At 44.5% G+C, this 16,363-nt stretch overlaps 1 protein-coding gene across 1 annotated transcript in view; it reads right to left on the bottom strand.

The window, feature by feature from the left end:
- MMEL1 (membrane metalloendopeptidase like 1) overlaps positions 1-14,581 on the bottom strand; it is a 93,227-nt gene extending 78,646 nt beyond the window's left edge. Inside the window, exons 1-2 of the mRNA XM_066607389.1 lie at positions 14,109-14,581; positions 13,680-13,843 (exon numbers count right to left, since the gene is read on the bottom strand). Of these exons, the coding sequence (XP_066463486.1) occupies positions 13,680-13,843; positions 14,109-14,158 (214 nt within the window). The 5' untranslated portion in view covers positions 14,159-14,581. The remainder of the gene's footprint in view (positions 1-13,679; positions 13,844-14,108) is intronic.
- Between the last annotated feature and the right edge of the window lie 1,782 nt (positions 14,582-16,363).

Genomic DNA, 16,363 nt, shown 5'->3' with positions numbered 1-16,363 from the left:
GACTCCGTTTCCACAACCCTATACGGCAGCATCTCAAGACTGATAAATTTGGCTATGTGGACGGTTAACGCTTGAGCGTGCGGGTGCGTGGCGGCGTACTTGCGCTTGCGCTCCAACAGTTGCGCTAGCGACGGCTGGACGCTGCGCTGACAGACATTGGTGGATGGGGCCGAGGACAGCGGAGGTGAGGGTGTGGGTGCAGGCCAGGAGACGGTAGTGCCTGTGTCCTGAGAGGGGGGTTGTATCTCAGTGGCAGGTTGGGGCACAGGGGGAGAGGCAGCGGTGCAAAATGGAGGCGGTGAACGGCCTTCGTCCCACCTTGTGGGGTGCTTGGCCATCATATGTCTGCGCATGCTGGTGGTGGTGAGGCTGTTGGTGGTGGCTCCCCGGCTGATCTTGGCGCGACAAAGGTTGCACACCACTGTTCGTCGGTCGTCAGGCGTCTCTGTGAAAAACTGCTAGACCTTAGAGCACCTTGGCCTCTGCAGGGTGGCATGGCGCGAGGGTGCGCTTTGGGAAACAGTTGGTGGATTATTCGGTCTGGCCCTGCCTCTACCCCTGGCCACCGCACTGCCTCTTGCAACCTGCCCTGCTGATGCCCTTGACTCCCCCTCTGAAGACCTGTCCTCCTGAGTAAGCGTTGCACACCAGGTGGGGTCAGTCACCTCATCGTCCTGCTGCTCTTCCTCCGAATCCTCTGTGCGCTCCTCCCTCGGACTTACTGCCCTCTCTACTACCTGACTGAAAGACAACTGTGTCTCATCGTCATCGTCCTCCTCACCCACTGAAAGGTCTTGAGACAGTTGCCGGAAGTCCCCAGCCTCATCCCCCGGACCCCGGGAACTTTCCAATGGTTGTGCATCAGTGACGATAAACTCCTCTGGTGGGAGAGGAACCACTGCTGCCCAATCTGAGCAGGGGCCCGAGAACAGTTCCTGGGAGTCTTCCCGCTGCTGAGCATGTGTCATTGTAGTGAAGTGAGGAGGCTGGGAGGAAGGAGGAGCAGCAGACAGAGGATTCGGATTGGCAGCAGTGGACGGCGCAGAACTGTGGGTGGACGTTAGGTTGCTCGAAGCACTTTCTGCCATCCACGACAGGACCTGCTCACACTGCTCATTTTCTAATAAAGGTCTCCCGCGTGGACCCATGAATTGTGCGATGAATGTCGGTACGCCAGAAACGTGCCTCTCTCCTAATCGCGCAGCAGTCGGCTGCGATACACCTTGATCAGGAGCTCGCCCTGTGCCCACACCCTCACTTGGCCCTCCGTGTCCTCGGCCACGTCCACGTCCTCTAGGCCTACCCCTACCCCTCAGCATGCTGTATTACCAGTGATTTGATTTCCCAGGCAGGAAATAAATTGGCGCAAGCCTGCAGGCCAAATATACTTTTTCCCCTTTTTTTTAAAAGGAAAGGCCCACTGCGTCTATTCAATGAATAATAAGTTTAATAACTGTGTTGTGCCCCTGCAAATGTGTCACAGAACTTTAGTGTTGCAGAGTTATTAACTACAGCTGAGCAAGGAATTTCACAGGCAGGAAAGAAAGTGGCGCAAGCCTGCTGTAAAACGTAGCTGGTTGCGTCTAATTTTTTTTTACGTTCTCCACGCAGCACACACGTACCCAGAGCCCTGAGGACTGTCAGAGGCAGGCCAAATATACTTTTTTCCCTTTTTTTTAAAAGGAAAGGCCCACTGCGTCTATTCAATGAATAATATATGTCTTCTGGCCCTGCCTAATCAATTCTGTCCCTGTAGTATTAATGCTACAGTCCTCTACAGACTTTGATCTAGCCCATGCTTTTTGTTAGATATCCACAAAACAGATTTCTGAAGTTGGCCATAGACTGATCCTAACAACTTAATGTCCTTAGGGCAACTCGCCCCAAAAGGGACATCAGACAAGTTGGGTTTTCTAAATAAATGACAACAGAGAGAGGGGCAGCTAATGATCCCCTTCCACACAGACCCGTATAACTGAGGCAATGACATTATGAAGTACTATAAGCTGATGGCCAGAAGTCCTTGGCTGACATATGTGGAATCTGGTGTATAAACATTAAAAAGATCACTGAGGTGGACCAGCACCAAAGTAATTTTCTAATATGTAGAGTAAAACCTCTAGTCTAGTTGGTAATCTGTCTGAAAGCAATCGGCCAAACTTGGAACCAATGAAACTGGAGGCAATTATTTCCATAGGAATCAATGTAAATCCAATTATTTGTTCTAGACATTCCAAAAAACTCCAAACCACATTTAATAGAGAATAAATATGGTTTTTAATACCAAAAACAATAATAATGAATTAATATAAAACACTACTGTAAAGAATAAATGAACATTTAACATGTTATTGAACATGTTACTGTGTGTTATCCGTGCTGTTACATAGGACTGCAGGTCACATCTACTACATCATCTGCCCTTAGGGCTATCACTGTGTTCTCTACGCTGTTACATAGGACTGCAGGTGACATCATAATCTGTCCTCAACGTTATCACTGTGTGTTATTTGTGGTGTTACATAGGACTGCAGGTGACAACATTATCTGTCCTCAGCGTTATCACTGTGTGTTATCCGTGGTGTTACATAGGACTGCAGGTGACATCATAATCTGTCCTCAGAATTATCACTGTGTGTTATCTGTGGTGTTGCATAGGACTGCAGGTGACATCATTATCTGTCCTCAGCGTTATCATTGTGCGTTATATGTGGTGTTACATAGGACTGCAGGTGACATCACTGTGTTATCTGGGTAAACATGGCCACTTACATTACACTACAGTACTATTTTACTAGTGCCCACAGCGGCACTGGAGAAGGGTGGGTAGCGTGTGAGCATCAGGAGGAGGAGACACTGAGCAGGAGATCACGTGGGCCACATCAGCAGCGAGGCCACGTGGCCTGCGGCCGCCAATGAAACTAAAAGCAGCCAGTGAAACAAGGCAAAATTCTGGCTTGAGAAATCAGTGAAACAGGAAACCAACTAAACTAGAAAACAATGAAACTAGAGGTTTGACTGTATTATGCTTGATGCTTCCTTTAAATACGAGATTCGTGCTAATATTCCTCCACTACTGAATTCTAGTAAATTCATTTTCTTAGATTTACCATTTCTTCTACATATTTTCTATAGCTATTTGCCTCTTTCCATAGAACTTGGTCCAATACGTACTGATTTCTTCTGAAGAACACCGACTTCCTAAAGCCATTAACCTTCAATAAACTAAAACAAACAGTAGAGAAGGAGCAAGCTGTTTATCCAACCTTCCCAGTAGTCATTGACATCATGTTGGTGTCTTTGCTCTCAGGCCACACATTTATCATCTCAGCGGGTTCCAGAGTCCCATACATGTGTCTGGGGCATTTAGCATTTACTACAAAAGTCCATACACATGTATCTAGGGAGCTGGGATGTATGAGAGCTCCATAACTGATTCCCCTCCATAAATATTACCATCTATTCTAGACAATAGCGAAGTATGATGAATTTGTAAGCCTATTGTTTTTACAGATGTTGATGTATTGCTGAGCTTCAGCAATGATTACAAGCCAATGTCCCATCATGCAACATGGATGATGCAGATTGCATTCATATAAACTGCTCCCCCTCACATACATTAAGTCCTTAAAATGCCCACTTCAATATTATTTTAGCTGTTTTTGAATTATTTAGTCTTCTACACAGGTGACAAACCCATATGGCAATCGGAATAGTTCTATTGCAGGTTTTTCATCCAGTTACTGAGTTTTATAGAACTTTATTCTTCTTACACCCCTCTTGCCCCTGCTCTTGCTTTGTATATCACCATTTTACTTTTGGCATTCCTTTCATAAAGCAAGAAGATCAGCATGAACTATATGTTTGACACAACGGTGTTCAGGACAAGTGAATGTGGGGTGAAGAAAAACTTGGACATGGGGTACAAAGTCCCCTACTTTTCCCCAAGTCGACTCAACTCCCACCAACTCAAAGATCCTGGAAGTCTTGTTTCAGTCAATGAACAACAACCAGATGCGTGTAAATGTACGAATCAATGTCTCTCTAGCGCAGAGACTAATATAACTTTGGTACAAGTTATTAGCAGATGTAATTGGAGACCAAGGCAGTCCCACAAGTTCTTTATATTCACTCCTATTGTAGTGTAAACGTTGTATTAATCAAATAATCAAATTTCAGTGCAACCATACTCAAATCATAGTCTACCCCTCTGGTAAGTACCAACTGATCCAGTGTTGGGTCTGGATGAACATCTTAGAACCGAAGAATGCCATAATTTACATTTGGCAGAACCATTGAACATGAGGAACCACCGATTCTCTGCAAGTACATGACCACTATCAAGTGTTACCCATCAGGGTTATTTTCATATTTCCCAGAGTTCCCTTTTAATGGTTAACTATAACAAGATGGTAATCTTTTCGCAATGAGTCCACAGAGGTCCACCTGAGAGGGAGGTATTGGATTTCTATATGGACTTTTTTTATTTTAATTTTATGACTTCACTAAATTAACTTCAGATTTGGATGTTTTATTGTCCCAGCGCTACAGAATGATGATCGCTCTTATAACTGTCATCCTCCCTTTACTTACACACATCAACTCATGCGCTGTGGATATAAATCTATTTAACTACCAGGAATACATCTTCATCTACAGGGAATTTACAGGTTAAGAAGATTTTATTACTACATTCGAAACAGATCTGTAAAGAAAATTATGAGAAGAATAAAAAGTTCCAAGAGATCATTTTTTATAATGTGTAACCTTAAAAAGTAACTCCATAGTAATCGATACAGATGATTAAACATTGCTCTGAGTACTTGCAACATATTTAGTGCTAAGTGAACATTACAAAAGTTCAATTTGGCTGGCTCAAACTGTATCGGCACTACACTAATATTCATAAAACTGGTGTACAATACTGTCTAAGGCCTCCGGCACACAAGCATATTTGCATTGCGGAGTCCGCGGGGGGCGTCCGCCTCCAGACTCCGCAGCAAATACAGCCAATAGTATTCAATGGCAAAATGCCATTTCTGCTCCCTGAGCGGAAAGTGATTGCAATTTTCCGCTAGCAGAGAATAAATTGCAGCATGCTGCGATTTTGTGCAGGTTACGTACGGCTGGCTTCCATTGAAATCAATGGAAGCCGGCCATCCTGCGTCACTTCCGCAGTGAGCACTGTGGAAGTATCGCGGGATCTGCGTCACTCCAGAGCGCCAGCAGCTAGTACGCAGGGGTCACCCGGGGAATCGGGACGAACTCAGCTGTGGGAATCCCGCATGCGGGGTCCGTCCCACCCACGTGCAGGAGGCCTAAGAGCTATAAAAGCCCTGTGTAACAGAAAAAAATAGAAGGAAGAAGAATAATAAAAAAAAAGTTTTCTTCCTCTTCCATTTCTTCTCTCTCTTCCAGTTCTTTTTCTTCTGTTCTTCATCTAGTGGGTTCAGCTGAGATGAACTGATCGAGGTTTGCGCCAAACTTTTTCGCAGAGTTCGACCTGAAACAAGGTTCTACTATTTTGGTTTGCTCCACACTAAACATACTTATATATGATAGGATATATAGATATAACATGACCAACAGTATGAGATCCCCTTTCTAACTATTTAGTTCAATGCAGCTATATTTATAGCATGAAATAAATCATAAAAGTCACAAAATCTCAAAAAGTCTAATTTATGCCCTTCTAGAGTTACCCCAGTCAGCTAGATTTAAAAATTCCCGCCTCTTGAAAGCGTTGCCTCTGAGCGCTATGACCAATCAGAGGCAGCGCCCAGCCATCAGTGAATGAAAAGAAAGAGAAGAGTAGGAGAAGAAGAGTGTCGGGGATCTGTTAGAAGATGCGGCAGAGATAACTGCGCTTCCAAGGTGATGTATTAATATTTTAAATTTTTTTTCCACAGTTCATGGATTATTTTCGGGCAGGGGGGACTTATATTTCAAGTCCTGCTGCCAGCCCCATTGGAAACAATAGGGGGAGATCGCGAAAAGAATAGCTTTGCCACCATTTTGTTTTAATGTTGCATCGCAAGCGTTAAAGCATCACACATTTACATGGAGTCATTTGAAGCCATTGGCTTCGTATTTTTGCAATTTCTCGTAGCGCTGGGAAATCATACGATTTCATCGCCAATGTGAAGGCACCCTAAGGGCTTATTCACAGGAGCGTATATCGGCCTCCATTTTCACGGCCAGCCGATATACACTACCATCTAAGCTGTCTTCCCTCCCCATCGTCGTCTCTCTGTCTCTCTCCTCCTTTCCAGCTGTTTGCAATGGAAGGGGGCAGAATGGGGTGGAGGCCATTTGTAGGCTGCGGGGAGGTGGCGGGAGCTTAGTTCCGCCTCCGTCCTGCCCTTTCCCATTGCAAACAGCCGCAGGGGATAAGAGAGGCAGAGAGCTAGCAAGGAGGAGGGAAGAAAGCTCAGATGGTAGCGTATATTGGCTGGCCGTGAAAACGGCGGCCGATATACGCTCCTGTGCATAAGCCCTGAGGCTGGCTGCACACAGCCGCTTTTGCATTGCGGAATTCGGAACAGGCATCCACCTCCGGGATCCAGAGCAAATACCGCTCATAGCATGCTATTGAAAAGGACTCTTTCCTGCACACGAGCGGAAGTCAATTGCGATTTTCTGCTTGCTGAGAAAAAAAATTGCAGGATGCTCTATTTTAGTGTGTTGTCCGCAGAAATGGCTTCCAGTCAATAGAAGCCATCCGCCCTGTGGCCCGTCTGCAATTAACATTGTGAACAGGTCGCTGGTTCTGCGTCATCGCCTACTGACAGCGGGGGGAAAAGTCTGTGCTGCACATGTCTAACAGCGAACCATCCGGACCATACACAGCACAGAGAAGACTACTGACTGACAGGTACACGGGGTCAGCGGGCGAGCACAGGGCCAGATTCTGCTGCAGGATTCCGCATCTGGAATCTGACCTGGTCATGTGTAACCAGCCTAAGGCCGGCTGCACACGGCCGTGACGGGCTCCGCCACGGAATATTCCGCGGCGAAGCCCGTCACAGCGCCCCCCAGAGACCCCATACTTACCAGCGGATCCGACGTCCTCGCTCCCGCATGACGCTTCCCCGCCCACCCCCGCAGCGTCATGGGACATGCCGGCTGCGTCACATGACGCGGCCGTCCGTGTCATGTGACGCGCTGGCCGCATCATATGACGCAGCGGCGGTGGGCGGGGAAGCGTTTTCACGCTATCTTCCGCTGTGCTACAGCTGAAGATAGCGTGAACAGAAGGCTTTCATTGACTGCAATGGAAGCCGTCTGCGCGTACACCCGTGGCAAATAGAGCATGCCGCGGGTGAGGACGGGAGATTTCATTGTGCTATTAGGTTCAATAGAACCTAATAGCAGCGGGCAACGCAGCGGATTTCCGCCAATCCGTTCGTGGGAAGGAGTCCTGGCCTTATTCACACAAGCGATGTATTTTCGCGCTAGCCGAATCTCTGCCGAAAATCAAGTAAATGAAAAATAGCCGGAACCAAGTCTTGAGCTTCAACTGCGTGTTCTCATCCTTTAATATGCGCATATTAGCGAAAAGGTACGCTGCAGTGCCGGAATCTCTCAGGCAGAAATCCTCGGAATGACTTATAATAGTTAAATAGAGGCTCCTGTAAGCTTTTCCCAGCGTGGGATGCAGCTAAACTCTCCCCTCTCACTTTTTTTCCCCCTCCCATAGAAGTTTCTTGGAGCCTCCAGTGTATCTTGGCAAAGTTACGGCAAGACCTATCTTTTCCAGCAGCGTATAAAATCATTTGCCGTTTTTGGTCGTCAAAGTTTTATTATTTCCGGTGCAACATTTTTATGCGGCTAAAAACCACTCTTCTAAATTGGAAACCATTGCTTCAGATGGCCGCATTTTTTTATTGTGGCTAAATTAGCTGCGTAAAAATACCTAATAAGGCCTAATAATTGTAAATCTTTATCTCGGTTCCATCTAGCAACCTCTATTACTCTAAGTGCTTCAGTCACTGGTGCCAGCAATGCTTCCTTTTAAATGTGAAGGCTCTTGACGATTCATAGTAAGGCCAGGCTCACAAGTGACTCACGCAGTTCTTCACCACTGGGGAGCCGGCCTATGGCCCTGTATGGCAGCGATATTGTCCTGCGGATGACAGCGTATCTCACGCACGCTGTCATGTGCAGTCTTCCCGTTTTTTTTTGTTTAAGTTTCCCTCGATGTCGCTTCGCCACAATGTAATTGTGTATGGGGGGGGGGGGGGGTAGATTACGTGCCCTTAGAGAACAATGGTCTCTCTCGCGCGTAATATGCAGCAAAATAGAACATGCTGCGATCTTTTTTGCGCTTGCGTATACTGGTTGTATATGAGTGTATTTTATGAAGGACCCGTGGTGTACTTCCACTTTACTACAGCTAGGTGTTGGGTGTCTCTTATTGTCTCCTACTGTATTAAGTCTATACGTAAAAACATCCGTGGCATTTTCCAGTGCACGGCAAATTAGGTATGCAGAGGCGTAACTTGAAGCTCTGGGGCCACGATGCAAAACTTGAAACAGGGCCCCAACTATAATGCTTTATTCATAGTACTGGGTTCCCTATATGGGGTGCAACTGAATCCCCTGCATCCTCTATAGTTACGCCCCTGTAGATATGGGTTCTAGAGGAAAACATTGCAGCATTTACTTTGATAGAGCTAAGCTGCAATACCAGACACAGCCTGTGGACAAGAGGGGCGCTGTTCTTGGAAAGACATCAGACTCTGATCCCCTGGACACTTTCTTGGTTATAATTTGCATCAATGATTACATCCTGTGATTTAAATATCTGCTAATATATTTATGAGGGCAGCAATAAATAATTAAGTCGTTACACTGGGAGAGATGACTTCTCCTACAAAGTGATTCATTTTTCATGGCTTTTTTTTTGCAAGTTGGAAGTTTAGTTTTTCTGAAAATGAATTAAAATAATTTTCCAAACATTCTGGCCTCAGGGTGTTAATAATTCACTAAAAGACGTTCTGCACTACAAACAGCGACTGACAGCAATTATTTATGATGCACATGGTTAAGTTACTGGCAAAGACTGCGAAGCTGGAGCTCAACCAACGCTGCCCCCAACATACTCCCAGATAATACAATTGTAGGGCAGTCGCAGATGAACCCTCCTAAAGTGAGTCTGTAGAGGAGATTTTTTGAAAATATTTCAATCATTTATCATTGATATTAAAAAATATACAAGATAGTAAATAAAGTAAGAAATGTTTAAAAACAAATGTAAAAATATAAATAAAAATAAATAACTATTATTAATAATAACAATGAACAGATGAAAACATTAAAAGGCAGCAGAACATAATCATGTCCATAGGGGGTTGTCTCTCCGTTTTTGATATACCCTAAATGAATAATAATAACTATACAGTATATTGCTGTGGAGATTTACATTTCTTTTCTTGCACTTTTCTGCTTGTGTGTCAGTCTCCACTGTTTAGAGATTCTATTCATGAATGGGAAAGATGAAGATGAATTTTTCTAGAAATACCACTCTGATCATGAAATCTTTGACCAGATTAATAAATGACACACAGGAAAATGCTCAAACGCCATTTAGAAGCAAATTATTGTAAAGGCACAACTAAAAATATCTGCCATGAAAACTAAAACATTACCTAAAATTATATTTTACATTTAATTCCTTAGGAAAAAACTAATGAAATAATAAACTTTTAATTCTCATGCTTTTTGGACCATGAACAAATGTATAACCAGTTACAAACTCGCTATTGACACCTACAGGCCAAATAAGTATGATACCCAAGGTTGCCATACCTATGGACAAATAAGGAAGATATAACAATACCTCTGCAGCGCCACCTATTGGATGGCAGCATTCCTTTAAATCAATGTAAGACTCTTTAAACAAGTCTTTAAAACAATGACCTATGGACCGCATGGATTGTATATCTACGCTATGTAATGTATTAATCCAGTGCTTTAGCTATAGGGTACAGTGTCCTACCCAGAGCCTGGTACCTTAGAGGGCCCAGATGCCACTCTGCCACCTAAGAAAACAACAGTATTGTAAATGGCTTCAAATACACCTCTGATTAAGATATATAGCGTTCAGCTATTACTTAAAAAATTTGGAAATGAACAAAGGAGCAATTACTCAATGGCTCCTCCATAGTTGACAACTCAGCGTTCTCAGTAACATGTCAAAGGGGTTGTCAAAAGTGGGGCGACCTCTATATACTGAGTGGGGAAGGAAACTTCCTTAACCCTTTCCAATCCACTGTCTGACGTCTGAAGACATTCTGATTGAAGGCTGTATGGCTTCCGATGTCGGAAGATGTCCGGCAGGGTATTCTTACTGTATATTACTGGCCGCTCTGTTGTCGGGGGCCTCTCCAGCATGTCCAATACCGCAGTACTGGCTCTAGCCAGCAGGTGGCGCGATTGTATAATGGCAGAAAGAGAAAGCCATCTAGGAAACCCTGAATCCAAAATTGGATTGCAAAGGGTTAAGGATCTAAACCATGGGTGCACAACTCCAGTCCTCAGGGACCGCCAACAGGTCATGTTTTCAGGATTTCCTCAGTGTTGTACAGGTGATGTAATTATTGTCAGTGCCTCACACATTGCCACAGGTGTTCTTACTATAGGATATCCTGAAAACACGACCTGTTGGTGGTCCCTGAGGACAGGAGTTGGGAAACACTGGGATAGACTATTAAGCTGGTTTCAGACAAGCGTATTGTACCACGTCTGAAATACATCAGCATTTCCTTACTACTTCATCAGTATTTCAGCAGGATTCGCCTCTGTATATTTTTTAGAATGGGCAAATACTGATCCATCTATTTGTCCAATAGAAAATAATACCAATATGGAGGCAAACGTGCCAAAAATTACAGCCAGGTCTTTTTAATTATTAGAAGTCATTCTGAGGATTTCTGCTGGCTGAGGCATTTTCGTGCTGCAGTGTATTTTTTCGCTGATACGCTGCGGTCGCCCGTGTGAATGGACGAGAAAACGCTAAGTAACATCAGGACTTGATCGTAGTTAATCTTCTTTCATGCGATTTTTTTTAGGTGCGATCGGCTGAGCTTAAAAACACATACAGCCGTGTGAAAGAGGCCTCTTTCTGAGGCTTTACTCACAAGAGCGTATATCGGCCGCCGTATTCATGACTGGCCGATATACTCTACCATTTAACACATTGGATTCCAGATGGGCGTATTCCCGCTGTGTAAAAGCGCCCAACCGGCCCATATAGCATCGGGTGCTTTTACGCCGGGCAGGAAAGATAGTCCTGGAACTATCTTTCCGGCCGGAATATGTTGGCCGCTGCATAGACTTCTATGGGAGCCTATGCTAGCTGCCGGAGAAGGGAGTTGGGAGGTCGTTTAGCAGCGTGTCTGCTAAACTCCCTCTCCCTTCTCTTCTCCTCTCCACTCCTTGCCGGCTATGTTTGCAATGGGAATGGCAGGACAGGGGCAGAGCTAGTTGGTAAGCCCCCGCCCTGTCCCACCCCCTCCCATTGCTGGCTGCTGACAAGGGGCAGAGAGGGGGCGGGAGCTTAGCACACTAGCTCCTGCCCTGTCCCGCCTCCTCCCCTTGCCGAGAGCCGGTGGGGGGGAAGGGAAGGGGGGAGACAGTTTATCAGAGCTTAACTGTCTCTACCCACCCGACAGCATTGCGTTCAATTTGTGCGCCCGTTCATGCGTTTTTACATCACCGGCGGGCAAACTTAAAGAGCCCTGAAGGAAATGATACTACTTAGGGCTTTTTCATATGGGCGTAGGCATTTTTACGTTTACTCACCGGCGCCAAAAAATTGCTTGAAAGGACTTTTTTCCACCAGGGTAATTAGCGTTTTCTCACCCATTCAAACGACCGTGAACATGGTTTTTAGCAAATAAATGCGTCGCACCCCTGAAAACCCTCACTCGCCCTAAATCCTCTGAATTGACTTCTCATGCCTACATAGAGGCACCTGTAAGTTTTTCGCAGTGTTGGCCACTGCTAAACTGCCTCCCCTTCCCTTTTTCACCTGCTCCCGTAGGAGTCTATGGGACCCGCCGGCGTATAATGGCCAAAAGATAGTTCCAGAACTATCTTTTTGCCCAACCTATATGTGTCGGCGCATATTTTGGACACGTATGTTCCATTTTTCATGGCTCCACGTTTTTATGCGCCGTTTATTCGCCCGTGTAAACGGATGCATTGCAAAAAACAATGCTTTAGATCGGTAGCATATATACAGCTGGGTATAAAAATGTGGCTTATATGCGCCTATGTGAAAGAGCTCTAAAGGAACTTTACCTGTGTCCTATGGGAAATCAGAGATGGTTAATCATGATACCTCTGTGTACCAGAAAACCAACTCAGCTAGCTATCGATGTAGCAGAGCTAAAAGAGTTCACTAAAATAGTTGGAGCTTTTAACATTTCCTAATATCGTCTTTCCATATTAACAATAGAGGAACATAGTACAATGGGCAAACCAGCAGTCCCATGTAAGATCATTGATATAGCACATATCACTACATCAGTTGCATTCCATCTGCCAGACTCAGCTCTGCTACCTCTGTGTACAGGGTCTTGGCTGACTTAATAGTGATAATCACTTCTATTATGACCAATCGCCCCAGCATTCGGAAATCAATATGCTTCAGTGGCTGCTGCTCACATAGTGTAAAGAAATATTCCAAGGTTTATAGATTTGTATAGAAAGCAATCTGTCTCCTCTCTTAATGGTGTAATCATGCATGACAGGCCGCAGTTAACCCTTTACTGCATCTATTTGCCGCGGAAGAATATCCGACTGCTTCAGAACCATAACTGGACTTATTAATTTAATGAACTGACATTTAATTGCAATACATTACTGATATTAGGGCTGGAAATATGTGTCATGTCTAGGCAAATGGCTTCACTGGGTAGAATGCAAAATGTATATATACAGATGAAGCAGAGCTGAGATTGCCAAATATTGGAGAACTGCGATTGCCAGGTCTATCAGGTTTGAGATTTCTAGATGTAGCAGAGCTGTAGTTGTTAGACTTAACATAGTTCAGATTACAAAATCTGAAGTAGCAGTGCTAGGATTGCTAGTTGTAGATCCCAATATGGACATTTTTGGTATTGTGTGTTGTTTATTTTATTTATCAACAGTGCTCACCATATGTAGCAGTGCTCAGTTTGCTAGATGTAGCAAGTAGCTTCTTTTGATACAATTGATACTGACTGACATCACATGTGGTTTTACATAGGACTACAGGTCAAGCACCCAAGTATCACTATGCATAAATAATACAACCCTATAGAGTTAAATAACCTACTCAGCTCTACTACACTATATTATTATTACTACTACACAAATACCCATATGAGAGCTGAGTTTGTAGACTTGCAGAGATTATGGTGATATAAGGTGTTTTCTCTGGGGTTTTCTTTAGGACTGCAGGTAAACTGACTACATTATCTTAACACGTATCACGATGCACGTAGGATGCATTCCCAAAGAGTTCTAAATACAAATGCACACACTGAAATATTGATGTAGCAGAGCTGAGCGTGACACCACAATGTGATGAACCCTTAACTGGGAGAGTCACGGTGATACACAAATGATCGATTCAGCTCTGCTACATAATTGTGGCTCTGACTGATCACATAGCAGTACATTCTTCTTACCTTTATTAGTTGTGTATAGGACCAGGAGAGCAATGAGCCCACAGGTCATGAAGAAGAGCAGGACAGAGAGGCCAATTTCTATGACGCTCCAAGACTTTTTCACAGATTTATTGGATTTTTCTACTATGTCCATTTGACTCTCGGATTTCCCCATAATTGTAACTCTTCAAAAGAAAAAAAAAAACAGAAGATATTAAAGTGGCGGAGCCAATAATCTGGCGCCCACAGCTTGAGCAGCACATATGAGAGAGAGAATGAAGAAGCAGAGAGAGAGAGAGAGGGTGCAGAGATATTAACACTAGAGGCAGGGATGCAACCAAATGACAGCAAGCAGAGAATAACGCACAGCAAGGGGGAAAGGGTTAATAATGAAGGTCTATGAGGACACCATATGCAGTGGAAACATTGTGCCAGTCATCCCATAATTACATGTATTTCTCCATCTGATTGTCCACGGTTTTGGCGGCTTCATTTTCCATTTCCCCAAGTCTATGGTGAAATTAAGAATAGATCTAGTGTTTTTTCCTTTGGTTTGTATCGCAGGGTCCAGGGATTGAATACTACAGATGGAGAATCTGACAGATTATATCCATGCAATGAGATTGAGCTTCCTCTTGAGAACTCATTGAATCAGCAGAGGGGATCTATTGACCTTTATGATGATAACAGCCATAGGATCTGCTTAGTGTATTGGAAATCATAGTCATTGCAATTCTGCCCCTTTCATTCAGGAATCAGGATCCATGCTGACTGCTCCAGGGTGTCTTCTGTCACAATAGGATCTTCTGGTGTCTCCCTTGTGCTGCTACAGCCAAGTGTCCCCCCTCGTCACTCCCTGCTAACTCCTTAGGAAAACTTCTGTGTTCCAATGAGCGCTTCAGGGCTTGGAGTAACTATATCATCTCCAGTGGGTGGGAAGGGAGGTATAAAAACAGAGAAAAAGCAGGAGGAGGGAGGGCACAGACAACCACAAGGTCCCCTTGACAGTAGTATATTTAATATATATTATCATAGACAGGGAAGTTATGGGAGTTGGTATAAGAAGTGAAGACATTAACCCTTTAATACATGTTAAAAATGGGTTCGCCTGTTTTTCCTGCATTATTTGTATACAAGTGAGGATGACAGGTGCCTACTAAAATCAATGGATGCACACCTGAACCTGAAGGCTCCAATGCAAAATCTGTACCTGGACAACCACCTATCATGTGCCACTTATAATACTGGTGTCTCCTTGTGTGTTAAAGGGGCCTTTGGACCGCCTCAGGCATCAGAGTCCAGGTACAACTGCTACTTTTTTACCCCTACGGCAGCATTTTCCAACCATTTTTTGCTAGGTGCACACCTCGTCAAAAAATTTTTTAGCTAGTGGCAACAGTGCAAAAAAATTCTCTCCTTTTCTCTCTTTTTTAATCCTTATTTCTTTCTCCTCTTTCTCTCTTCTTCTCTCTCCTTTCTCAGGGCACCCCTAGTAGCTTCTAACCTACAGTAGTAGCTTCTTCCCAAAAAACTAAAAAGTGGCTTTAAAAAAAGCTTCCTGTAGTTATGTTCTATAAAGGAGTTTTCCGAGACAAAAAAGATGTCTCTCCAGGTAATGGGTTAAAACAAAAAAGTAGCGACTGCAGCCGCCCCGATCCCTGCTGCTGCAACAAATCTAGCTTCAGCGGTTATGTGCCATTCAAACCTGTATCACTGCTGCAGCAAGTGAACAACATATGCAGCTTGTGGGACCGAAGCATCATGAATTGGGGTGGCTGCACTGCATTAGGAAGCCCTTTTAAGAGGGTGGCGCTTATTTTTTCATTTTAACCCATTTCCTCCCCAGAAATTATTTTGCGTCAGGAAAACTCCTTTAAGTCCATCTTCAGACACAGTGTAAATGCTGCGGAGCTTCCATAGCAAAATCAGCGGCATTTACACTACAAGCCATATAGAGGAGATTTTAAAAATATCTGTCACATGATGCGAAAATGCTCCCTAATGAACCTGTAATTTTTTGAAAGCTGACATTTACACCAAAGCAGAGCATTGTGTGGTGCAGAGTGTTAGGACAGCAGACATGCTGTCCTAAGCTCTTGCTCATGACCTGAAGGTTGCATGGTTCAGGTAGGAGGCTCAAGATTGACTCAGCCTTCCATTCTTCCGAGGTCGGTAAAATGAGTACCCAGTTTGGTGGGGGGTGAAGATGACTCGGGAAGGCAATGGCAAACCACCCTGCAAAAAGTCTGCCAAGAAAACATTATGATTAGAGATGAGCGAACACCAAAATGTTCGGGTGTTCGTTATTCGGAACGAACTTCCCGCGATGCTCGAGGGTTCGTTTCGAACAACGAACCCCATTGAAGTCAATGGGCGACCAGAGCATTTTTGTATTTCGCCGATGCTCGCTAAAGTTTTCATGTGTGAAAATCTGGGCAATTCAACAAAGTGATGGGAACGACACAGCAACGGATAGGGCAGGCGAGGGGCTACATGTTGGGCTGCATCTCAAGTTCACAGGTCCCACTATTAAGCCACAATACCGGCAAGAGTGGGCCCCCCCCCCTCCCAACAACTTTTACTTCTGAAAAGCCCTCATTAGCATGGCATACCTTTGCTAAGCACCACACTACCTCCAACAAAGCACAATCACTGCCTGCATGACACTCCACTGACACTTCTCCTGGGTTACATGCTGCCCAACC

This window comes from Eleutherodactylus coqui, chromosome 6, assembly GCF_035609145.1.
Source record: "Eleutherodactylus coqui strain aEleCoq1 chromosome 6, aEleCoq1.hap1, whole genome shotgun sequence".
In the NCBI taxonomy this organism is placed as follows: Eukaryota; Metazoa; Chordata; class Amphibia; order Anura; family Eleutherodactylidae; genus Eleutherodactylus; species Eleutherodactylus coqui.
The sequence above is the reverse complement of the archived record's forward strand: the minus strand, read 5'-3'. Positions and strand labels throughout refer to the sequence as shown.